This window comes from Falco peregrinus, chromosome 6 (genome assembly GCF_023634155.1).
Source record: "Falco peregrinus isolate bFalPer1 chromosome 6, bFalPer1.pri, whole genome shotgun sequence".
Lineage (NCBI taxonomy): Eukaryota > Metazoa > Chordata > Aves > Falconiformes > Falconidae > Falco > Falco peregrinus.
The window spans coordinates 24,399,276-24,426,051 of record NC_073726.1 but is presented as its reverse complement, the minus strand read 5'-3'; the positions used below and the strand labels follow the sequence as shown (position 1 = coordinate 24,426,051).

Here is a 26,776-nt window from a genome sequence, read left to right as displayed (position 1 = left end):
TGTCAGTTGCCATGCATGGGCAAGAGAAATTAAAACTCAGGACCCCAGCTCCTGGGCTGTCTGGGAGGACCAGAATCTCAGCTTTCATTTAAAAGGAAAAAACTCCCAACAAAAATCCCCCCCCCTAAAAAAAAAAAAGCCAACCACAAAAACAAAGCCACCAAAACCCCCCTTCTTGCTTCAGCAGTAATCAGTGATGCTACGAGATGCTTGAGAACAAGATGTACTTCTGATTCTTCTTGATCTGTAGGCAGCTGGAACCAGCAACTTGATATAAAAATTACAACCTTCAACTCTGTTGTGATGCCTACACATCTCCAAGAAGATGTTACAGGGAAGGGAAAGGCCTGCAGCAAGGATATGCAACCAGGAGACTCCATGAAGGTGAAGTGAGAGGCACCAAACTGTGCTGATTCAGCCCTTGCTGCATCTAGGAATCCAGGACTTACCCCACTGGTCCTACTACATTCAATAGGAGCAACAGGCAATGCTTTTTTATGGTGTGGATGGAATGTTTATTTCATGCAGATCTATCATAGTATCTTGCTGAAGGGTATCATAGTATTTACTTGATTATCCATTTTATCACCTCATAGTCCATTTCAGTTGATACAAATAACTAACTAAAGAAATTTACCAATCTCACCTCTAATGTTTTAAATGTTTCTTTCCAGAGCTGGAAATTCACGTGTTACCTTGTTACTGCTTCGGCTAATATTGAAGAACTGCAGCTTAAAACTGATTGCACACAGAAAAGAACAGAATGAAATTTGCATCCAGTATGTAATGTAATCTGCCTGAGATGCAGAAGTGTCAGAAAATACAGTTTTAAAAACCTGCCCTCTTAGATCACTGATGTTTGGTCTGTACTTCAGAGGCTTTTTGTCTGATTCACCAGCAGCCTCTTCTTGAGAACATTCAGTGTTTCACAGGGTGTTTATGAAAAAGCCACCATTAAAAAATAACGAACTACTGATGTATAAGAGGTTGCTGAGACCTGGTTACTGAAGTGAAATCACAAGGGAGTCACAGGACCGTAGCCACTGGTTTTATTACCCCACTGGCAACAACCAGCTTCCCAACCTGCGACCTGTTCTCAGTCACGTGAGAACTCCCATGAAATTAAGTACAGCTGCAGGAAGTGCTGTACCTTGTGTATAACTGTAAATACTCACGTTGTGAGTGTGGGGTTTTTACATGGCTCTTCTTGCTTCAGGTGACTCAACATAGGCCAAACCCAGGGAGAGTGTCTTATGGGCAGAGGCAGTCCCAGACCTCACTGAGGTTTCCGAGCAGAAGTCCTTAACATAGGCATGGTGAGTAACACTTGCCAAGAGTGGGGACAGACAGATCCTGATGGGCAGACGGAGCCTGACAGACAGCCTGGGTTGTCACTGCCTTCCTGTGTACAGGCACCATCACAGGTAACTGAAACAAAGGCTATGTGGGCACTTCAATAAGACCTCAATTCATGTTGCTGCTAAAGGGTCAGGTTTGCCTTTCCCTGTCCATGGCTACTTGTTCACACCACTCTTCTTGTCACGGCTTTTAACTTGAGCTACCAGTCTGTCAGTCAGGCCAGGCCACTGAGCTGGCTGGAAATGTACTGCTTTTCAATGTGTGGATTAGTTTGTGGAAAAAGGAAAGAGATGCTCCAAAGAGGGAGACCATTCTTCTTCCAGTGAAATGACAGCCTACGTTTATAATTTTTCATAAAGATTTGGCTTGGTTCTTAGACAGAAACACCAGGAGACTGTGGTGATGCACAGCTTTTGTGTCAAGTGTTCCTAACCTCAGCCGGGGACCCTGAGTCTCTTCTGAAGCGATTAGCAGACCTCACAGACTGGCTTGGCTATGGCTTGACATGAGGTACAGCTAATTCTGGTATTTAACCATGCTAGGGAAAGTGGATGGCCTTCCTGGCAAAGGGAAGAATTGAGATCACAAACTACAAACTGATTTGTTTCCCCTTGCCATCCTCAGATTACCAAGATGCAGAAATTAAAACAGCAGCAGATAAAGAAGTTCACTCCCACCCTCAGGCTTATAATCTAATGCTTTAAAGGCAAACATGAAACAAGAACAAGCACAAAATCAAGCGAAAGCATCTCCCCGTTAATGAACAGTCTTTTCCCAAATTCTTTCCTATTTGCACAGATAAAAGGAATAGGCAGGGTGGCACAAAGAATCTATGTGTGGGGCATACAAAATTTAATTGTGACCCTGCTCCTACCCTGAATTTAATTTTCAGTGCAATAAAGACAGAGCTCCCAAGCCTCCACCTCCAAACATTACGTAGTTCGTATAAAAGGAGAAATACATCCCTTTTAGTTCAGCTATACCATACAGAGAGGACTTGCAAGATGAAGCTCAATCTCTCAAAAATAACACAGAGAAAAATAACACAGAGAAAAAATAACACAGATGCAAAGTGCTGGGAAAGGAAATGGCATATTAGGCCTCCTGATTTCATCAGGACACTTGCACGTTTACAGTGAATTTTCTGGCCAGACATTACTGCAGCCATTTGGCAGACAGGGAAACTGAGGCCCAGGGTGGTAGCTCTGCTTGTGCTGAATCATGCAATGAGTCAGTGGCAGACCCAGAGTGAGAAGGCAGGAATCCCTGCATCCCAGTTCCACTCTCAGACCACTTATTGCCAGAGTCAGGTCCTGCATAAGACACTGCAAAGTTACTCAGCAGAATGATACATTACCAGTAAGCGAGGGAAGGATGCTCCTTCAGCGCTGGTGTTGGAAGGGCTGGCAGCTTCTTTAATTCATTCCTTACAACTTCATTGCTGAAAGAGAGTTCAAAAGGAGGATCAGGCTACAAGAAAACCACCACAATATTTGATATGACCTGACCTAGCTGGCAGGCTGCTATGGCTCTACATCTGTTCCTCCTTAACAAAAGGCACTGGGGTTTCCTTTTTCTTCTCTCTTTATTTATTTTATGGCAGCCCAGTTAACATTTTCCCTCTATTATCAAAATTGGAGAGAAGCTCTTCCAGATGGTTATGTTGAAGCACTTCCTACCAGTGACTGGACACAAAAGCCACCATGTCATATTTCATTGAGCAGTGTCCCACAGACATGTTCATATACAGAAAAAAACAAGGGGAAGAGAAGGAAGTGATGCTTTCAGCTGCAATAAAGCATCTTTATCTAAATGCCTTACAACCTGCTGAAAAAAATAAGGATGTGCTTCCTTATCAACACAAGGTGTTCTTAGCCTCATGGCCCAGCGACCTGGCCTTTGCACAAAATCTTCACTGATAAAGACTCCAGCTTGAATTTGTGTCCGGAGACACAAACCCCTCCGTGGGACCAGGCGCAATCGCTTCGCTAACATGCTTCTCCCTGCAACCTCTAGTGGCCGCACCGGCCGGCTGGAGCAGCATCACTGCACAGGGCAGGGAGAGAGAGCACATGAAATGGGAGGCAGATTCTCACAGGTGAAATGAAACCATGGGATTTTCTCCTACAAACCCCAAATGCCTCCCTTCTCACTTTTAAACACACAAGGAATTGTGTGTGCATAAAAAAAAAAAAAGCGCTCAAAGGCTTGGGATGGAAGGTGGTGTTGCTGTTACTTTCAAAACTGTAGAAATACACAGCCAAGAGGGTCAGACAGGACACTGACGAATGCCAAAGAATTAATGTTTATTTGCTCAGTTTCTAATAGCAATATTGTACCCTGCCCTTTATCCTGCCAAAAAGTGTGGCTGTCCTGGAGCTGTGGAAAGTGGTAGTACCTCTTCCAGAGCTCCAGATTTCCCAGCTCACTGGCTTCCCCAGCAGCAGGGCCATTAACCAGCCAGACATGTAGTCTTGGCATTCCCAGCTGTGGACCAGCCATCCCAACATCTGCTAAAGTCCCAGGGGGTCCTTGGATGTTCCAGGTCACCCTGAATTTTGTTTTTGTCTCTGGAACAGTCTGTATGGTGGTTTGTGGAGACGTGATATTGCTTCAGATATAAAAATCTTCCCGCAGTATTTTTACATTTGCACATCCCAGCAGAGGCTCTGCCTGAGACCTAGGTGGGTTTGTCTTTGTTGGAGTTTGCAGGTTAATTGCTAGGTTGGGCCACTGGGTAAACCACTAACATAAATCCTGGAGCAGGTATTTTGGGTATGCCTACAAGCATTTATTATCATGCTAGTTCCCTGACAATCCAATTAAGTAGTTTTAAAACAGGACCACCAGCTCTAGTCAAGACAAATCTATGACAGAGATGCCCAAACCTCAATTAGTTTCAAGTTTTGCAGACTGAAGATGTGTAGAACAGCACTTAGAAGAAATGACTAAGGCAACCATTTCCACGCTAAGCACATAGAAAACCACTCAGTAGTACCTCATATGCCAAATCAAATGACTCTTGACAAACAGTGTTTAAAAACTCACTTCTGCCTGAATCCCATGGTCATTTGACTGTCAGATAGATCTTCCTTTGTAAGTGCAAATGCTCAAAAACTATTCAGATTTTTTCTTCCATAGCTGGTAAATACCTGCACAAGTCTGAACAAGAAGCTGCTCTGTTCCATGTTATCTGCTGATCTGGCTGCTCTGTTCTGTGACTGACAGCCTAGAAAACAAGCTGTTGCTGTTTAGAGAGTTTACTGGGTCTGCCCAGAGACGTCTCCTCCACAGCACGTGCGTACTCAGCTCTTACTAAGTTTTTTGACATTTTGAGACTGGGAACAAAAAAACAGAACCCAGCACAATCAGAGCACAAGCAGCAGTCGCTGCCCTTAAGTGAAGATTTTTTTGAGGCTGGCTCCTTGTCGAAGGAAGTTGAGAAATTTCCAAAACTTTTCTGGGAAAACAGAGAGTAATTTCTAAACAGGGACATTCTGAGCCCAGAAAACTGCCAATTAGGGCAAGATTAGTGGCGACTATCTTTGAGAGTCTGGGAAAAGCCTGAATCAGTAATGGCTCCCATAAAGGAAAGGGCTAGCACCAGTCAGTTCCGCCTTTTGTGTTACTGAGGAGCAGAGGTAGCTTGCACTGTGATAAAAACTCTTTTAAGAATCAGAGAAAAAGGCACTCTGAGTGATGTTATTGGATGACATTAGCATTTCTGCTGAGTACCTAGAAAATATCATTAAGGTAGTGCCTCACAACTTCAAAGCATCAAATTTATTTCAGGTAATCACTTCCAGGAACAAAAAGGCATTTCATTCCATGGTCCATATATTAACTAAGTCTTCTGGCAAAAGACTCATCTCAAGACAAATGAATTTAGACTCCCAAAAGGATGTCAAATCAAGAAAAAGGAAAAAAAATAATGACTTGGGTTGCATTTGAACTAGTGACCATGAGGCCACTTTCCACTTGGCTCCTTTTAGAACACCAAACCTCTTAATTTTTAAAACGTTTCCAGCAGGATCACAAGTGGTTTTGTACTTACTGCCTTTCCCGCACTTTCTAGTGAAATATCTCAGTGTGTTTATTTTATTACTGCATTTAGAAAGCGTTTGTTTAATCCGGTCACTTGTGCTGCATTTATTTTGTATTTCAAAGTGTCCAACCTGCAGGGCTGTTATATATGGAAGGGTCCTTTTGATACAGATTTATTAATACACAGGGGAAATGCTCCAAACACACTTTCTCTGTGTCCTCTAGATCCCTTTATTCCTGCACTGTGGTGGAAATTATAATTTAAAATACTGAGTAGCAATGTGAAAACTGAACTGGAAAAGCCATCTGCATGGGTTTCTGAAACCTGGTTAGACATCCAGAAATAAAGTTGACCGACTGGAGGATGGATGTAGAAAACAGAACTCCTGAGTTCTGGTTCTGCCTGTTTTAATGAGTCTTTGCCAAATAAATTAGTCACCACATCTCAGTATTTCTATTTACACATGGGGGTAAAAGGCCTACCTAGCTACTTCATAAGCATTTTGTGAAAAACAAATTTTTGCAAACTGGTTGGATAATTTTGAGCAAGATTATATATGCAGTTGCCTCAGAAAATCCCTACATTCTCCAGTATGTGTAATAACAATGATCAACAACAAAACAAAACTGCAGGTTAGAGTTACTAACTCTTCTCAGCATGGTAATTCGTTCTGTTGAATGAGAGAGGAAATGCAGAGTCTGAGATTCTTGGATTAAATGGTACCATTGGAAGTACAGTGTTTAAGATCTTCTCCATAAGGTTGCAAGAATGCAGCCTGGGCTTCGTAACCCCTTCCTACAATCTACTTGGTTAAATGCCTCTTGGTTACAGAGAAAGAAAAGTAAGCCTGAAAATATGTTAGATTACGATCTGCCCAAATGTTGAAATTATTGTGAAATTCTGCTTAACAGGAAACTGTTCATTTGTTTTCTTCCCTTGTTATTCTTTCATATTTTGCTGGGAAATACTTGGAGTTCACTGGAAATATCTCATATTGCTAAACTGGAAGAAATCTAGCAATGAGAACCTGTCTGAAGAACTAGCTGCAGTGGTTCAGGATTTTTTTTTTACTTAGGGTTTTCTCTTTCGCCTGCCCAAACTGAGGACAAATGATCACTATATGGTATTTCCAGCTGCTTTGACACAGATGCTGTGTAAGGCTGAAGAGCTGGATTCTGAACATTTAAAACCAAAGTTAGTGAGTTTCCCAAAGATTTTGGTCAATGCCAGACTGGACTTTAAATCTGATAGGATTAATGTAGGGGAAAAATCTCAACTATCTTAACAATATGCTGTGCTCCCTCCAATATTAGCCAGGGCACCCTCGTTCCTTCCTCTCTGTAGGCCTAAAGAGAGTCACACCTGTAGTATTTGTGTTCATCTGAGGAACTGAAACTTGTCCTGCCCGTGCTGTGCCAACTGAGTGTGACTCAGCTCCCAACTACAAACAAGATTAGCTTGAGCTAATGACCTTTACATCTGTCTGCAGGATAGTAGTTTAGGAGCTTTATACATGTGATTATGTACCTTTGAAGTAAATTTTTTGCAGCTAATATCAAAAAGCACAGATGCAATCTCAAGTGTCCTGTTCAGCCTGAGAATCAGCTGAACAGGAATACTCAATTGTTCTAAATTCAGTGTATGTCCCAGCCTAAATGTAAACCTTTTTCAGTCTTGTCAGCAGAAGCATTTGAGGATTCTCTTAAATGACATGAGAACCACTCTCCTTTAATGCAGAGGACTAGGAACTTCTTAAGGAGAATAAATTTTTATTTTAATTCTAACTGCCTAAATCTGTATCAGCTAAGAGATGTGCCCTTTGTACAACTCTGCCTGCAAAATACTGAGTTGGACCAGTCCACTTAACAGCAAACGCCGAGAAATAGATCTTAGTTATCTAAATGGGTACAGGAGCTCAGGGTTTCTGATGGGCTTGGTTTTGAAATGAAACATACATTAGAAATGGCTTAGTCAAATTGCTCTCTGTAAGTGTCAAACTGATCTGTCAGGGCTGTAGAGGCATCTTAGTTCAAGACAGTTAAGTATGACCTGGGCTGTGTGCTCTCCAGGCTTACCAGACACTGGGCAGTCATTGTGATGCCCAAGTTAGGTGGTACCCCAAGGTGGCAAGAATCAGTAATAAGAGACTCATGCATGATGATGCCCTACCAAAACATGCAGAACATGTTTGAAAAGGCACATAATCCCCTTTTGGGGAAAGGAGAGTACTATGAGCACAGTCATTATTCTGAGGCATGGGTTGATTTCCTTAAAAGCAGCAGTGGGAGCTGCTGTCATTATAGATGCATCAGTTCACAGAGGTAGAAAACTGACTGCTAGAGTTTGTAAGATCAGTTTTTTGAGCTTCTATGATGCCCAAAAAGCAGACTTGCAGCTGCATTCAGAAGTCCTGAACCAGCTCGCTGTTATCCACCACCCGGGTGCAGTGGGATTTGGAGGTAATCACACTCTGGCCACCATGGGCAGGTGCCAAGCCGCAGCTGAAATCGTGACAATTTGGCATTGGCTATCCTAGCACCTGAGCTGATTGGCAGTGACTCATAGGAAGGCTCCCATGGGGATCAGCAATTCTCCCATCACTACAAATGAGCCAGTACTTATGTGCTTTTCTGGATCCAGGCCAAAGAGATCCTGGATCTCTTTGTAGTCTCACAGGCTATAAATCTGATGGTGGCAGTAGGCAAGACAGGTGTGGGAAATCTGCAGTCTGCGTTCCAAGCATACAACCCTTTAGAATCAACTTATTTCTTCAAAAATAAAGCGGGAGTTCAAGAGTTCAGCCTTCACGCAATGTACGCTGCCATGCACAACATATTATCTGTAAATCTCAGCAGCAAGACATTCACAACTGCAGAGCTTCTCTGTTTCAAAGGGTAGCCACTTCTATTTTAAACAGCATTTCAGCATCAACTAACTTCAAACACTGAAGCTAACTTCAGGCCTAAGAAAAGTCAGAACATTTGTCTCCATCTGGCCCCAGGCTTGATTTGACTTCCAGATTTTACACTGCTGATATGAATAACCACAAATCTCAGCAGGCAAAATCTTGACCACAATGACCTCATGTTGACTTCAGTAGCACCTGGATCTCACCCAGCACATAAACCCATGTCAGTGCACATTAGAGGGGAGCTGCTGGACAAACATCCCTGGAGATGCTAAGTATTCTTTTAGACCATAGAGGGTCAGGGTAGCATTTTTCTACCTTCCTCTAAGTACAGGCTTTACACTCCACTAATATGGCAGACTGCTTTGCCATCAAAGCTCATTTATAAATTAAGTTCCCTGGCAGCGTCAGCAAGTTGTTATTAGGACACCACTTCTCTGCCTGACTTGGATGTAAGGATTCCCCCTTCCACTCCAAACCATTGTGATCATCAGGCGAAAAGGACTAGGAGCTAACTGTCTTAATGGGGGTGGTGATGACTGCCACACTGATGGGGAGGAAGCAGTTAACACCATGTGTCGAGGCATCTTCTGTGCTCTCAGAGAAGATTCCTCATTTCTCTGTGGCCTGGAGAAATGCACTGTGATAAACTCAACCATTCCTTTTACAAGAGACATCAAACAGCTTTTAGCAGATTGATGCTTTCCACTGGCTGTTTCCACTTCTGGTCTGGAAACTGATACATGAAGATAAAATGCTTTCAGTCCTATTACTCCAAGCCATCTGATTCCTTTCTGTTCTGTGTTTCATACTCCGAATGTACACTTTCTGGTCACAAAATCATAGCATTGTTTAGGTTGGAAAAGACCTTTAAGACTATCGAGTCCAACTGTTAATCCAGCACTGCCAAGTCCACCACTAAACTATGTCCCTAAGGGCCACATCTACAGGCCTTTTAAATACCTCCAGAGATGGTGACTCAACCTCTTCCCTGGGCAGCCTGTTCCAATGCCTGACAACCCTTTCAGTGAAGAATTTTTTCTTCATATCCAATCTAAACCTTCCCTGGAACAGCTTGAGGCCATTTGCTCTTGTCCTGTCGCTTGTTACTTGGGAGAAGAGACCAACATCCACCTTGGTACAACCTCCTCTCAGGTAGTTGTAGAGAGCAATAAGGTCTCCCCTGAGCCTATTTTTTTCCAGGCTAAAGAACCCCAGTTCTCTCAGCCACTCCTCAAGATATTCTGAGAAACATTAAAGATTGTTCTTCACAGCAAAACCAGTGGAAGATGTGGTTTATCACAGGTTTGAATGGCAAAACACTGCTTAGTCCAGCTCTTCTGGGTTAAGTACTTGGCAGTGCATTGGAAAGTAGACTGAAAAGTGAAAGACCCACATGCACTCCAGCACCCCCTAAATAAATACTGCTGATAGTTGAGCTATTCTGAATTGGGTGGAACTGAAAAATGCAGCAAGACTGGGCTTGTGTTCCTGTGGTCAGATGCATGTCAGGATTTTGCAAGTTTATAAGGTTTTGAGAAATGATAAGGCAGAACTTAAATTTCCTTTTAGCGAGGGTTACCTTATGTCATCTCAGATTCCACAGGTAATGGACAGGTAATATCTGCAATACATTGTTCTTTTTCACCAATTTGTCTTGATTTTAGCTGGCTAGAAGTCCCAGTCCACCAGATGGTGGAATCTGCCTGTTTTTCACAGCCTCCTCTGAGAGCATAGGGTTATCATTACAGTCTTCTCTCAGTGTATCTCAATGCTGACAAAATTAAGACAGCTCTTTAGACTCGCCCGGCAATTCAACCTCACTGCCCATTCACACCTTGTTTTCTTCTCTGAAATTAACTTCAACGGATATTGTGGTCCTCCAGATGAACTCACCACATTCAGGTCAGCAAAAGTGATATATGAAGTATGTGAAATTGTAGCATACACTATTGTCCTGAACTTCAGTTGAAGAACTTTCGTGTTTCTCACATGAGGCATCAAACAGCTACCTGACCTTTGGTTGCTACTAATGTGTAACTGACAGATTTACAGATGACTGTCAACATAAATGAAAATTCTTGGGCATTGCATTAACAATCTTCTGAAACACCAAGCACAGTCACCTCTTTGCATTTCTTACTGCAAGTCTAAAGATTTGGCTCAAAGGACAGTGGAAGTTCAACAAAACTAATTATCTAAATTGTGATTTTGAGAACTCTGTCCAAATTCAAGCTGAAATACCAATCAGTGAAGGAATTGTAATGTTGCCTCTGGCTGGACCTGTGATATATCAATGACTGTAGAGTCATTTCCTTAGTAATTTCCTTCCAAAGACTAGTCTATTTCCTGAACTTCATGGGCATATGAAGAGATTTGTCAACAACAAAGTCACAAACAATGCTGTTTGCAAGGCATGCTCTGGTCAAGGGCTGTGTTTTGTGAAGAAATGATTTCAGGAAACACTATGTCTATGTTAGCAATGCATTCCTATCGCTACACAGCTACAACTGAGTCGCATCACTCAGTGATTTTACCAGATTCATTCTCACAGCACACAATGGCAAAAACTTTTAAGTTCACCTACCTTAAAAAATCTCCCTTTGCCTCCTGTAAAATGAGTAAGAAAAAATAAAAATATATCATTAACACAGAAAAAATGTAAGAAATGTCTGTTCAAGATTTTCCACTTGCAAAATTCATTTAGCAGCAATTTCCTGTTGTAATTGATTCCTCATGTATTTTTTGGAGCTAGTATTTAATGTCAAGTGCCATGATACATGCAGTGAGCTGGGCAGATTAACAAACAAAAGTTTGTTACAAACAAAAGCAAAACCCCCTGTATTTGCCTAATACAGGGCTAGATGACTCCTCATTCTGCTAGTGGATACCCAAGAAGCTGCAGGAATTAATGCCAGTAAATAAGTAACTTTTTGCATTGATGTGGATGGTACATTACTAGATCTCTGAAGTCTTAATGACTTTGCAGTGTCTGAGACTGCAACTTCCCTGACTTGTATTTTTACAAGTATTCTATGTATTTTATAGTAACTAGACTTTCAAAAAGCTAGTTTACTGTCAGCTTTCAAGAGGATGCAAGACACAGGTTTCTCTAACTCCTTGCTGGGTGTTTGGGGGAGTTTTTAGCTCCCTTAATTATATATGTAGATATTTCTATTGATTATCATCACAGCCTGATGTTAAAGGGCTGGGTAATGTTCCACTCCAGTAGTTAGAATAGTACCTGAGTCTTACAGTTCATCTGGCAAACCCTCAAGATCTGGTGAGTCCCCTCCTCAATAGCTGTAGTAAGCATTTTGCGTTTTCCATAGGCGATATGCATTTCATATGATGCATGCTAAAGCACCTCATTTGCCATCAGCTACGCAGAAAGCACAGTGCAAGAATGTAATTTGGGCAGTAAGGGAGTTTCCACTGCCAAGAGGACTGGGTTTTGCATCCAGGTCTTTTGTCTTTATATCCATCCATCCACCCGCAAAACCTGTCAGCTTGCATCCAGTGGTGTTTCAGTCCTGAGGCTGGGGTAAAGTTCAGAGCTTTGATGGTACTTCAATTTGTTCTGGTAACACAACAATTTGAAATAAGGCCACAGACTAAATCACTTGAGTTCTGACAGTCCTTTACTATCTTCCTATTTCCCTCTGAGTGGCCTGAAGGGCAGACAAGCTCTCCTCTGGTTCATAGGAAGGAGTCCCTAAACATTTCATGATTATAGTTCAACACAGCAAAACCCAAAGAATATGGCCTGGCCTGCGCAGAGATGAGCATACCAAATTTAAAAAACGATTTTGTAAGGTAGATTCTCCATACTTCGGTTCTTTGACCTAAATGCTGCAGTAAGAAGTAGAACAAAATGCAGTATGATTTCGCTTGTTTTGCTTGGATCCTGTCACAAACATGGGCTGTAGTAATTTCTGGTTACAGACATTGAGGTGTGGCTTGTTTTGACTGTTTTCATGAAGTTACACGTCAAACTACTACAGGAATACACGTAACATCCTGTGTTTGTGATGAGAAACAAACACAGCAAGGAGGATTACAGTGGCAGATCTGGATCTGGCTGTATAATTACCAAGCACTCAAGTTATTCATTAGGATGAGCAGACAATAGATTCATAACCCTATTGCTGCTTCTCACAATGAGCCTGTTCTTTGATGTGTATTCCCCCAACAGCCAATATGTGATTTCTATAATGTGCTTTTAATTGAGTCCCCCATCCTGACTCTATCACTCTATTTTTGTTACATAAAATGATTTTAATGAAGATTCAAATCCCTATGCATTAATTGCTTTTTTAACATGGGAAGTGCTATAGAAATGCAATGCATTGTTATTTATTAGAGCAGTCTGATGAGATGGCTCGTCTGCTCACATGGTTCCTCATAGCTTCATGGCTGATGGGAAAAAAAAAATGAAACTACACTACATGAAAGGGAAACAAGGATCATCTGGCAGTTATTTCTGATCTGCTGCTACAGTCATGCTCTTAAAGAGAGGTGTTTCACAAAACCCACCTCCACTACCCTGAAAAGAATCCTCTTTGGGAACCAGAGATTTACCAAACTCTGCTGGTAATTTGCTCTCTGACCCCTTCCCTCTTCCTGTAGAGCAGGACTTTCAAATTAATTATTTTTTTTTTTCTGGATAAGTGTTTTGGAAAACCTTTAAGCCATTCTGCCCATGTTGGAGAACAGACATTTGCATACGTAGAAGCTTATGGATATTATCAGGGGCCCAAGCTCCACTGGGAAAACAAATGCAAGTCAACTCACTGAAGAAGAATCCATTGCATATGGATTTTACCTAGGAAATCGCATTCATCACTTAGACTTTCTCTGGCTTTAAATCATACCCCAGGGTCTTGCATATCTGTATTGGTTGAAACATGACAAACATTTACACATAAAAAATGTTGGGCTGTGGAATCTGCTCTGTGCGTGGAGAGGTCTGGTTTGAGAGCCTTCTGCACCTATTTTGCATTGGTGTAACTGATGAAAACAGTAAAGACATTTTTCTGCTGCAACTGGGGGTCCGCCTACGCTTCCATACAACCATTTTGGATTTGGCAAATCAGAAGATTTAATGCAACACAAGGAAGTGTAAAGTAAGAGAAGAAGGGTGCTTACCTGCAAGATGTATGCAGCCAGTTCAAACACCACTTCACTGTCAACCTCAATGAGTTCCTTGAAAGGTGAAGAAAACAAGAAAGAAAAAGAGTTGAGCCTGAGCTCCTGCAAGAAGGACTTGCATCTCCTCCTGGCTACCGCACGGTGAAGCATGCTTTGCCAGTTTTCTCCCCTGGCTAGGCTTCAAAGCATTCCCTGTGCTTCTGGAGACCAAAGTGAGGGAGAACCTGCCCAGTCAGATGTGGAGAAAGCCAAATATTCAGTGTAATGGCTTGGTAAATGAAGCATAACTGGATGTGCCATGAAGGGATTCCTGGGGAGGAGGGGGGAAAAGGCAGGCGGAAGGGAGAGGATCACAGTAATTTTTATTTTCTTGTGTGTTTTAGTGAAAGGTAGTCTGGGAAATAATTTTTTTCCCCTCCCAAATGTCACCTGTGCTTCAGGGGAACACAGCCTTGTCCTTGGCTCACAGAAGCAAGGAAATGAAAAAAACTGTGTTCACTGAGGTTGTGTCAAAGCCCTTGCAGAACTCCTCTGGCCCTTGCCCAGGGTAAACTCAGGAAAAAGAGCCATATTCCGTCTTGCAGGGTGGGAGCTCTGGTTTCATTGCCTTCATCCCCATGAGCACTGGGGCTGGGGATGCTTTGAAAATGAGCTGTGGCTGCACATCTTTTGGTAGATCTTCACCGAATCATTCTATAGGATCCAGCCCATGATGAAACCAGACTTGGAAGGTTAGATGAAATTGTGAGTGCCTTGCTTGGACACCATGGTCACATTAAGGACACCATGGGTGGTCCCATCAGATCCTCTCAGGACCCTTCTGCTGTGCCTGGGAGAGTAGTCACAGAACCAAGGGGTCCAGGCACTGCTCTGTCTGAATGTGTAGGATGCAGACCTGGCATCAAAGATGCTTGGGATAGGAGGCATGAGCATTAATCTTGTGGCCAGACGTGCTCTCCCCAAGTCTACGGTCCCTGCTCTTGGGAAGGTAGTGCACTTTTACTGAGATACTGTTTAGGCCTCTGTTCTTCAGCTAGAATTCCTATGTTGTCTCCTACATGCGTGGCCATATAAACTGGGTCACTGTTCAGCTCACTCCTGTGGTGGCTTTTCTGTTGCATTTATTTAAGCTGCTGTTTTTAGTACTTTATTTCATCTGGCAAGAAATGAGTGATCTAAATATAGATCACTGCTGTGATCCATGCTCCAGCCAAGTCATGACCACACCTCATTTACAAGCCACAATTGCTGCGTTGGCTTGTCTCTGGCAAAACCAAAAACAAAGGGAACAAAACAGGGGATAAGATCCAGGTGTCCTTGGCTTTCACCAGTGCCAGCTTTTTAAAATAAGCACTTCCTTCACCTCCTTCATAACAACTCCTTGGGGAGTGAAGACCAGACCTGCTACGCGCAATAAACACACCTTCCCTCATTCAGCTGAACTGTCTGATTCACACAGGCACCTGCACTAACGATGTGCATCTGCCAAAGGAAGCGGCTGGTGCAAGATGTGGATTCAGCTGCAGGCAGGGCAGAGCTGGGGCAGTCAGGCATATCCCGCAGCAAGGGGAGATATGGCGTAGAACCAGAGTGCCTGGTCTTCCTCCCGTCTTGAAGCACCAGGCACTGCATGGACAAACCTGCCTCTGCAACCACATGTCGATGCTGCGGCAAGTCTGTACTAGTAGGTAAAGTGGGCCAGAGCCCATTCTCTGGCCCTAAGGGTACATGGCACAGTATAGCTCATGACTAAACACTCTTCCTCTCTCTCCCAGTTCCAGATGGAGTTATCTCCAGTGTATTGCCTCTTGGGAACAGGTGCTCATCCTTGGAGAGTGCCCAAGCAATGCCCAGGACAGGGCTAGTTGGCACAGGCCAAAACCTGTGCCAGAACGTGCTAGTAATTAAACAGCCTAACTGACTGAGAGACAGTACCTGCCGCCAAGCCCTGTCTCATTTGGTAGTACAAATGTGGCTTGGCCTTTCTGGGCAGCTGTGGCTTCTTGGTCCTGTGCAAGGGTTTGCATGTGTGGGTCCATGAATGTCTCATACAAAAAGGTGGGTGAGGAGGAGTGGTGGGCACAGCCAGAGGAGTGCAGCACCCAACACAGAGCCAGCTGGCATCCCAGTGGACAAGCAGCTCCACACTAAACAGGCCACAGTTTTGTTCAAAAGAATTTGAAAAATAGCCCAAACAGCCCTGTGCATGGCGATGTTTGGCAGGGGGTATCTGAATAATCAATGGGGGAAGGTCTGAGGTGCTAGCATAGCATTATCAGCTACACTTGCATCATACACAGTATGGTCTTCCTGGGCTGCAGGGGAGCCTGGAGTGAAGGTATGACGGGAAGTCCAACAAGAAAACTTTTGGTGCACCAAGGAAGCTTTCAAGGTTTGGGACCCCATGTGCTAGCTGCACGGACGACGAACACTGGCTGTGCTTAGACACCAAATCCCCCTTGCTACGCCGAGATGAATCCTCCAGCCATACTGGCTGGGTGCTTGCCCTGCATCTTAGCAGAGACTTTACACCCAACTTTCAAATTCAGCACCTTTTCTAATAGCACAGCATGGCTTACTGTGGCTGGAAGTCAAATGGGGAAGGACCCGCATGGGAAGCTGGGAATCCAGCAGGGCTATTTTTGGATATAGATGACAGTCAGCTTGAATGTGCAAAGTAATGGTTTCAGGAGAGGTCAGACTAAAATAGACCAACCTAGATCTGTAGGCACTTTTTCTCTCTTGCCCTCCCCCTTGCCCCTTCTTCTTATTAAGGTTTCTCCAAAAAAAGAACAACAGTATAAGCTTTTCCTGGCAATACTTCAAAAAGGAACTTTCCCCAGGAACCAAAATATGATGCTCACTGAACTTGTTGCTGGAGAGGGCTGACTAAGCACATCTAATTGCAGCTTTGCCAGCGAGCAAAGCTCTGTACGGCTCAGCTCCGCAGTCCTGCCTCTTTCCTGGGCACTGGAAAAAAAGGCATTTTCTGGCTTCTACCCCGCATTTTAGAAGATGCGAAATTTGTCCCTGCATTGTAGGGCGTGCTGATGTCAGGAAGCGAGGCTGCAGATTGGGTGTAAGCTAGTTGGCTTAGCAGGTCACAAACCTGCCAAGGGTTCTGGGATGGTGGTACAATCACTCCCTGATTACAGCTGTCTTTTCATACCACTTCCTCCCTGGCAGATGAAGGTGAGTCACCAGGAATGGCCTCTGCCAGCACAGAGGAGGGATCCTCCCAGGGAATCCCAGCTGCTGAAAAACCTCTCCCAGTCCCACACACCAAGCTGCCTGTCCAGCACACCTGGCTGAGTCCACAGGCAGCCAGCTCTACCTCAGCGGGTTCTGGGCCTGCTTACTTGTCTGACCCTGCCCTTTCGCTTCTATGGTTGGCTTGTGGCATCGGAGGGATGAGCTTCACAGCTCTGCGGTGGGCACTCCAGCAGGGGAGCAGAGGCCGTGCCAGGATGGCCTTATCTCTGGCACAGGATGGCCTTATCTCTGGCGCACCACGGAGTGCTGTGCAAGGGGCAGCTCTGAGTTACAGCGCTGGTGACAGCAGGCTGGTGTTTTCAGTAGCCTACCAGGCAGGGCTATTCCTGGTACAAAAACATTTCTCTGTGCATGGCTTATTCCTGCACAAAGTGATCTTAAGTACATACCCACAGACACCCTTACCCCTGCTCACACACATACTCACTCTCCCTGTCCCACAAAGACTCGGTCACACACATGTAGTCCTTCGCATCCCTAACCTGTTTACACACTCACACTCTCAGAGAGGCACGAACTTGCACAGCTGCAGGCCCACATGCGTGCGGTCACTCCCCCCCCCCCCACTCAGCCCCCCATGCCTACCCCCACTCTCGCACCCACACAGGAACCCGCTCTCACACGTCCCTTGCACACTCTCTCACACAGGTCCCGTCTCACACTGCCACCTGCACTCCCACACGTCCCCTGCACACTCACACAGGCTCCATCTCCCCCCCCCCCCCGCACCCTCACACGCCCCCTGCCCCCACCTCACAGCCCCCCCTCGGCCCGCCCGCTGCCCCCACACGCTCCCGCCGGGCCCAGAAGATGGCGCCCGCGCGGCAGCTGCCGCCCTCTTCGGGCGGGAACGCCAAACGGCATCCCCGCGGCGGCTTTCGAACACAAACCCAGTCATTTCCTTCTAAACAGAACCCAGTTTATAATTTTAGCAGCTGCAGGTTCCTTCCTGCACACCACTAGAGTTACTTGCAGGGGTGTTTTACCTCAGAACCCCTCTCGGACAGGGAAGGTGCTGCCAAGTGCCGGCAGCGGTTAGAGACAGAGGAGAGAGGGAGAGTGAGCAGAGGAGGATGTATCTCAAAGTCTGAGCACGACCAACACCAATTTTGGGGCAGAGAGTGCAGACCCAGGTGTCTCAGCCCACCTGGTCTGTGGGTGGCACTGAGTCAGTGCCATCCAGACCTCACCGAGTCCTTACCTTGTAGATGCAGGACTTGGCGTTCAAGAAAAACAGCTCAATGGTGGCATTGTCCTTTAGGTAGGAGATGCTTTCGATGTAGAACCTGAAAGGGAAAGCAAGGGAGGTGAGACACAAGGGGAACTAGGGCAAAACATGAAAACGCACTCATTAAGTGAAAAACGTGGTCAACAGTTATGATGAGTATACTAAAAATGAAGTTTCTTTGTTTATGGCAGACTGGGGTGGTGAAAGAGGCTTGTTGCACGGTCTGGGACATGATCAGTCACCACCACCTCAGCCATACGAAAGGAATCGGATCATCAAGTGAATGATTTTGTTTCTAAATAATCCTTTGTTTTGTTTTTAAACTTCAAATAATCCTTTATTCTGCTTGCTCATAAACTCCATTCTCCATCCCATCTTGGCATTTCTTCTTCACTCCTTTACCCAACTTGCCCATTTCTGTGCTATTGACCTGCGTCTTATGAAATATTCACTAACAGAAATATTCACTAACCCCCTCTGGGCTCCTTCCCTGCCCACTTCAGCTTCTACATAGGGCAAATTTTATAAAGACTTCTTTACATGTTTTAGTAGCTATGGATGCAGAGTAACCAAGGACCTTGCACAGTCTACCAGTACTATGAATAGCAGTGCTGGCGATGACTGGGAATGCCAATAATATATTTTTTTTTCCTTTTTCTGAGCTGAGATGACTTCTCAGATGTCAGTAGAAAGCTGACCTGCCCAAACCCTCAGTGTCAGAAAAATATATTCTCCTGCATTGGCTAATTACCCCAAGTATTTGCAGCTATGTTGAAAGTCCATGATATGTATGAATGAATTCACTGCTCCATGTCCTGTCTGCTTTGAAGGTTTGATCCTTTGGCAGTGAACTCCATAAGAGTTTTGTCACTGGCTTCAATCAACTCCAGTCCTTAATTCTGCCTTCTGACCTTCTGGGGAAAAAAGCTCAGGATACTGTCAAAGCTAATGACTGATGCATATGTATGTATATGTATATGCAAGTACGTTGTGTGTTCCTGTAGTAACAGGGAAAGCCTGGATAGGTTCAGTGAATGATTAAGGTGAATTTTGCATTTACTTTGTGTTTTAAGTAAGGAAAAACCCATGCATCTGTCTGCTCACCCTGTTTTATAGTGAGCTTTAAGTTGCAGTACAGTGGCAGCAGTGTTCCTTACATAAATTCCAGTACTGTCGTGCCTTGTCAGAGGCAATTAGAATAGGGAGGGTGCCAGAGAAATACTGCCTGCATCAGGAACTTAAAAAAATGCTATACATTAGAAATCTGGTTTGAGATGTGAGGTCCAGTTACAGAGAAACCTTACCCTCTGACCCCGCTGCCAGGGAGTGGGGCTAGAGACCTGCTGACACTCCTGGGGCTTCACACAAGCACTGGAGGGGTTGTCCATGTTGAGCTATTTGCAGAATTGAGGACCTTAAATGTAGCCTTCTTAGGGGTAAAGGTCAAAGCTTTGTAGTGCTTATAAGTGTCTTCTGAAGACTCTTCAAAACAGTTTATTTCCTGACAGTTAAAACCAACCACTTGCTTACTAGAGTGAGAGGAACATTTTGAGCTCTTCCTGTTCATCTGCTGAAGTGCTCCTGCTATTATCCCTCCTTCTCCTCCTCCAGAATAGCTCAAATGAGAAATAAAAATAAACCCCAGATAAAAAAAAGAACCTGAACCCTGCATTTGAATGTAGGGATCATAAAGCACAAAGATTAAATTTTGTCTTGATTTTTTTTCTGGTTTCCACTGGGTTTCACCTCCTGTCCTTGAAGCTACGTCCCCCTCCCGCCCGCCCCCCCCCCCCCCCCCCGCCAAATAAAAATATACTTGGCTTTAGAAATGCAAAAAAGATACTGCATTAAAAATGGAACCTTCTTACTAGATCTGTTCTCTGAGTGCAGCTGGCTTTCCATCTGCTGAATTCATGGAGAAAAATGATAATTTTAAACATTCTATGATTCTTGAAGAACCTCCTCTGCTTATCACCACTACAAGTGCTCTCCAAGTTGTGATGGTATGATCTTTAATTCCAGAGTCAGAATAAAACAGGAACATTTATTCTATTTTTGAATCCCAGTGAAGGTTAGCCAAAACGCTTTTTGTTTCATCAGATCGAACGAGACCGTCCCCATCATCACTAGAGGGCAATATTGCCTTTCTCAAGGCTGTAAGGATCTTTCCTGAGGCTTTCCACATAGACACATACATGGGTCATTATTTCTACAAAATTGAGTCTCTCAGAGCACAGAGCCTGCACATGATAGTTCATCTTCACAAAGAAAACCCAATTCTCAAGTGATCTCCGGAGTGAAGAGTGTGCTGGGGAGCTACTGGCTCTCACATATGCACCCAGATAAACGCAAAACACATGCACCAGAAAATTGGTGCTACTTAAAACAGAATTGCAGAGAGAAATCTTACAGGATTTTCTGTGTGGCAAGCTCAGAAAGCCAAAACTGGTGCAGACTCCCCTGAATTCACAGCTGGTGCTGCAACACAGAAAGGGGAGGGAAAGATCCTTGCAGCCTTCTTTTGCACTGATGTGAACCTCTGTCAGACCTCCTCCTGTTACCACCTTTTCCAAATACAGTGAAGGAAACGGCACTTCATGATGACCAGTGTCAGTGACTAAGGAGGCAGGCAGAAGCACACAGCTGCTAAGGCAATGAACCAAGGAAAAAATCTGGGTTAAATTCCTGATTTGGACACAGGTTTCCTTTATGACCTTCAGAAAATCATTTAGCTTCTTGGGCTGTTGTGCTGTGTTTAGAAAATGCTCCTCCTTCCTCTGCTCCCCTCTGTCTGTTTTGCCTGTTAAGCTTCTAAGTCCTTTCTTATGGCATGTTTCAAGATCATCAGTTTTAAGAGGCAACTCTCAGATTTCTGTTGAGGGCTCCCCTGAGAGCAGCATTCCTCCATGTGGTGTGAAGATGATGTATCCAGGAAATAATGGATGGGCTGCACAGAGAAACAGGCAGTACAGTGTGTCCAACACCTCTGCTCTGCTACCTACATCTCTTGCAACACAGCCAACAAGCAGCTTTGCCTCAAGCAGCTCTTGCAAGAAGTTTCTTGATAGCCAGCAGCAACTGCTGCTGTGAGAAATTAGGCAGCTGCAGGAACACCCCACAAGACTTTGTGAGTATAAACCCCAAAGAAATAATTTTTGAAAATGTTTAAAAGATCAGCTGATGTTAATATGTTCCTGCATTCCCCATCCCTCCCCACCTCTAGTAACTTATAATTCATCACATACATTTTCTAAGCATTAATTAAATAGACCAGTGAATATTATGCTGGGTAATGAACACAAAGTGCATATCGTGACTGCTCCCTCTCAGCAGCAGGAAAATAATAATGAGTGTTGCAGAAAGTGTCTTGGAAGACTTCAGAAGTGGCTGCATGTGAAATGTTTAGGGCTTTTTAGCTGCAAGGACATGTCTCGTACTGACCAGATTGCTCTATATTAAGTGTTGGGTAACTGACAATTTGCTCTGAGACAGCTTAAGCCCCCTCACACCATGATGAATGGCAATTCCCATCGTAGCCAGCCAAGCACAGACATTTATACAGCAATGCTTGTAAGAAGCAGCTGTGGAAACTCCTGGTCCGTGGGTGAAGGGGAACTGGCACTAGCGTAATTTCTCCCTTGCACTACACACAGGCCCACCTCTGACTTGCAGCAGGGAGAAATGCCTGACTGGGCCCTGGTCTCATCAGTTTGATCACTGGTTCTTCAGGAGATGGAGAATCCCTGGCCACTGGTGCTGGCCTCATACGTGAACTCAGCTGTGTGTGTGCAGATGAGCAAATTTAGCAGTGTTGGGAAGATGCTTGATCACTAGCACTTCATCCTTGCAGGGGGACAGGAGGAGGACTTATCAGGTAAAAGGTCTCCAGAAGCATCTGAGCTGGTGGTGTGTTTGTGTGGACAATGAGATTTGAAACGAGCAGCACTCCCAAACTCCACACACCAAAAGAAGCTGTCAAACAAAAAATACTTTGCATTGTCTCTAACACACAGCCCTGGACATATACTGTCAACCTAAACTTGGCCATCTGTCACCTACCAGGGACCAGGCTCTGAGCAGCTGAGTTCCTGACTATGTAAATATACTGTTGTAGCATTCAAGATCACAAGCCCCTGTGTATACTTCCAAGCAAAACATACCAAATGGTAAAAATATTTCACTGTGGTCTTCAACATAATCATATTTTGAAGCATGACCGCAGCAAATGGATGTCTTGTCTACTTTAGGTGTAGATCTGTCCTGGAGCAGTGATATCATCCTACTTCTTGTGAAGTTTGATGCTGGTGGGAATGAGCTGGTCCAGAAGGCTCTAACAACAAAACTAACAATTTTTTCACCAAAAAGAAATACTCCAAAACTCCCCTTCTGGTGCAGTGGTGCTTTCTTCCAAGAAAATTAAAAGAAAACATTGAAAGGGCATTGGAAGACCTCAGAAAGGTTTCAACACTTGCTTTCGCTGAGGAACAGCATCTTCTTGAGGAGAGGCCCTAACAGAAAAAACTAATTGAAACTGGAGCCCTGACTAGGACAAAGGGTCGTCTGCCAGCTGGAGAGCCCAGGCTAGGCAGGGGCACAGCAAACCACTCTCTTGTTACTGTCCTATGAAGCCTTACTCCTCAGCAGTCTTGCTGCTTTCAGAGGAAGGAAGTGGGGTGGCCGAGGGACACAGGAGGCAGCTGGGCAAGGAACATGGCAATGCACATGCCCCAGTTGTGCTGGTACAATGGTGTGTGAGAAGGCTGGTCAAAAGAGGTGAGCAGTGCCAGGCAGTGATGGGGAGGCCAGGGATGGTACTGAGGATGTTTGCTGCTAATCAAGGTGACTGACAACCGTGTGACAGTGGTTTCTGGGTGAGTTCCTGTCTTTTCCAAAGGGCAGAAGCTGGGGACTCAGTATTGGCCAGCGGGGTACCTTCCCTCCAGTCCTGTGATACTGCTTCCATGCAGGGAGGCAAAACACCCCTCTTGGGCCTATTATAAACAGAAAATGGGAAAAATTCCAGAATAAAAATCCCAGGTGGGTCTTCTCTCTTGTGGTGAAAACATTATTTTTCCCATGAAAAAGGAGAAAAAAGGGTAAAACCAGATTTCATGGAAGATAGTCAGAATGAAGCAAAAGGATTTTGGTTTTGATGTGCACTCACTTTCCCCAGTGTTTCCTCCTGCCCTAGGTGGGAAATGCACTGCAACACAAGAGAAAGGACTGAAACGGGCAGGGGTGTCTTCCATGTCCTTCCCAGCTGGGTGACTCTATTCTGGTTAGGATGCAGGACAGAGCTGTCAGCAGAGCTCCTTGGCTCTGTCAATGGACTGCCTCTTCTTTCATTATTACAAAGCAGTAGATAAAGGAGAAGACCCCTTTTCTGCCTCATCCATCCTGGTGTCTGGCTCATTATCCCTCACCATGTCATTCAAAACCTGAGAGGATAATTTGAAAAATATGAAGCCATTGGCTAACCAGGAAAAGAAAAATCACATGCATCAGCATAATGGACTTAAATGCAGATGTCATTATGTCCAGTGTCTCATGCTAAATGAGTATGCTGAGCAGCTCAGGCTGCAGAGCTCCTTTTATATGCCATCCCTGTTTGCTAATTGTCATGGGTACACACTTTTATGTGCTGACACTTAAAGTAGACAATGGTCACACTAGTTGACCTGTTAAATTATCAGCCAGGAATGAAAATCAGTGGTGCTAAAAAGCTCCATTTACCTCCCTTCTGCATTTATTTTGATTCTGATCCCATGTCCTGTCCCCTGTGTTTGTGCCATGCTCAGGCCCCTGCCACCTAGCACCTGGGACTGGTATGCAGGGAACAGGACACAGCAAAAGAGACCTATGTCAACTTTTATGTGCAAGAAAGCCACAAAATGGTAGGTGAATGTGATACCAGGAATACAGGGAATTGCAGCTAACAAAAAAAAGGCAAAAAAAAAGCAAAAAAAGCTGTGGATATTCTTTAACCTGACTCCGTTCCCTCTCTTTTTCCCACTGTACTATGTGGGACTGTACTATGTACACTGAACTGTACTGCGAAGGTGTTTGCATCTTTACTCGCCACCCATCCATTTTCCTCAGTGTTTGTAAGAGGTTGGCCCATTGAACTCCTGTAAACCCATGTGTTTTGGGGATACTTGCTCATTCCTATGCCTTATCTTCTCCGTGTACAAAACACTAAGGGATTTGCTTTCAAATATATAGAGACCATCTCTCTTCCTGGCTGTACATCCTGGAAGTCTTTGCAAACAGCAGAGTGCTCCAATATCAATGCAGAGAAGGGAAGGAATCAAGGTGGTAATTCAGGCACATTCCTTCCTGATGTTTGGTTACAGCATCAAGCATCACCTGGAAAGGCACTGACCTCACTACAGTCCCCTGCCCTCCCAGTGGGTGGGGAACTAGGTCTGAGCAAGCCATAAAAGCAGCAAGTCAGCTCAATTTATTCTGCAAATTGCTCCACCCCTGAAATGTCCCATGGAGCTTAGTTTGCAAGGGAAGTGCATCTTTGTACAAAAAGGCTGTTGCAGCTCCTCTTGGCTTAGAGTGATGTTATCTGTCCCAAGTATGAGGTGAGAGCAGTGACTGAACCACAGCATCTCACTGCCTTCCTCCCCTCCTCTCCCTCCGTCACCAGGGTAACTTCTCCAGACTCTCCTGAGCATCAGCCCAGTTCTTCCTGCTTTTTGATCCTTACCAAGGGTGACAGCTTGGTTGTTAGAGGTAACTCACTGGCTGCACTGTCTTGCATAACACCATCCCTCAGCATTTGTGGAACATTTTTCATCTGAGGATCTTGAACCATTTCAGGAATAGAAATACCTCCAGCCATTCCACTGTGTTGTCAGCAGCACACAAAGCTGTGAAAGCTGCATGGGCTTTACTTACTGGCTCTACTCCTTTGTTCAATGGCACAGTGACGACCCCTCATAGCCGACCTTTCTACTTGCTTCACTGATGACAGCAAATCACACCCACTGGTGTAAGGTACAATGTCTGCATGGCTTTGACCCAGTGTAGGCATTGACATAGCTGTTGCTGCTTGATCCAAATCTGGTACAAATCCTACACTGACAGCATCCATCATTTCTGCATAGTACCTATCATGCTGTCTAAATGCTTCCCAAAATTAGACAAGACAATGCTACTAGCATCAACACATTCAAAATGTGGCTCAAAACAATAAATTTTTAGAATTCTGTTTGTTCTTCCCCCTTCGGTGGCTGAATGGAAAGGAAAAACAACTTATCCCCTTCTCTAAACATAGCTCACTTACACAAATATATTCCCAGTTAAGCAGAAAACAGAAATGGTGTTATGGGACTCAAGAGCCAGACTGCTATTAAGATGTGCGTGTAATGGATGACTTAGCTCAGAGCTGTGTGCTAAGTAGCAGAGCCCCATTAGTTCCCTTCCTCAAGCAAAGGTCAGTTTTCACACAAGTAAATCTTCTGACTGGACAGAAGTTTCTCATATCTCTAAAGAGACTCTGAGGAGCTAAGCCTCCCTGCAGGCAATTTATTACACCTTCCCCCGGGTGAACAGAGCAGGGGGCCACCCTGAGAAGGCTGCAATAAATTGTCTGCAGGGAGCCTTGTCTTCCAGCACAAACAAGGTCTGAGCGACTGTATTTATACACTGCGGCTGGGCGGGAGGAGGGGGTTTGCAGGGCTGCTGGCTTTTGGGGTCTTCCTGCTTAGTGTACACACAGCTGACACACACCAGCCAGCAAAACACATGCTGTACAAAGAGACTCAGGTTATGGCACAGTTTTGCTGGACTTTAGAGACAGAGCAGCTCATGGGAACCCCTTGAAGCAGCTTGGTTAGACTGGGTTGATTATGTGGATTTAATATTCTGATTTTTTGCTATTGTTTCAGCAGCACCTCAGCAGTACATGGAACTGTGGAGATATAATGTGAGTAGGAGATGGCTCTTTGTGTTCCCTTATATGTAGCATAAATTGCCTGGGAGCTTGCTATGGGGAGTTACTGGCTCAGTACTGGCAGTGAGAGCGGGTGAAGGAGACAGCACAGCTGGAAGGAGCTCTAAGAAAAGCCAGCTAGCTGTGAGGATGAAGACAGAGCACTCCAAGGTACTGAAACATCTCAGGGCAGTTCCTCGAACTCTGCTGGGATGATCAAGCTCTATGGTAATGTGGTGTCCAGCACTGCCCTCCTTGCAGCTCCCCTTGCAGAATGGTCTGTAGGTTACAGGGAAGAACAGAGGAGCAGAGATTTGTGTATATTTTCCCCCAGCATCTTCTCCTCGGTGCTAGCAGGTGAGATGAAGCATATCCATGGGTCAGAGCAAACTGCCACTTCTCTCTCCCTCCCCTGGCTGCAAAATTGATGTACTTGATAATCTCAAGCCTCTCTCCCCAGTTCCGGTAAACCCCTGTCTCACACCATGGGGCAGAGAGAGGGCTGCTGCTTCTTCCTCCTCAGAGGGGAGAAGCAGGAGCTGGTGATTCCTCATTTTCTGTCTGGAGCAAAGCGGTGGAGTGCCACATACCCCCCTCTGATGCGGAGAACTGTGGATGGAGAAACACAGCCCATTACGTGTGCGACAAATAAATTGCTCTGGTTAATTTAGTGTGGTTCTATTCCACTCTTCCTGCCGTAGCAGGCTGCTGTCATCACCATCCCCTAATCTAATTTCTTGGAGAGGAGCAAAGCTGAGTGGAAGTGAGTGGTGCACACAACCATAGTGGGCTGGCATCGCTGTGTGAGCGAGTCGGGAAAGGTGGGAGCAGCGTGCCGTGAATCTGCACCCCATACATGTCTTCTGGCCA

General features: G+C 44.8%; 1 protein-coding gene across 7 annotated transcripts in view; it reads right to left on the bottom strand.

The window, feature by feature from the left end:
• The window catches only part of FRMD4A (FERM domain containing 4A), a 387,455-nt gene that overhangs the window by 66,310 nt on the left and 294,369 nt on the right, over window positions 1–26,776 (bottom strand). For all 7 annotated transcript variants that reach the window (XM_055807271.1, XM_055807272.1, XM_055807273.1 and 4 more), the window contains 4 exons: window positions 17,938–18,022; window positions 13,461–13,517; window positions 10,900–10,922; window positions 2,717–2,800 (listed from right to left, as the gene is read on the bottom strand). In XM_055807271.1, the coding sequence (XP_055663246.1) occupies window positions 2,717–2,800; window positions 10,900–10,922; window positions 13,461–13,517; window positions 17,938–18,022 (249 nt within the window). The remainder of the gene's footprint in view (window positions 1–2,716; window positions 2,801–10,899; window positions 10,923–13,460; window positions 13,518–17,937; window positions 18,023–26,776) is intronic.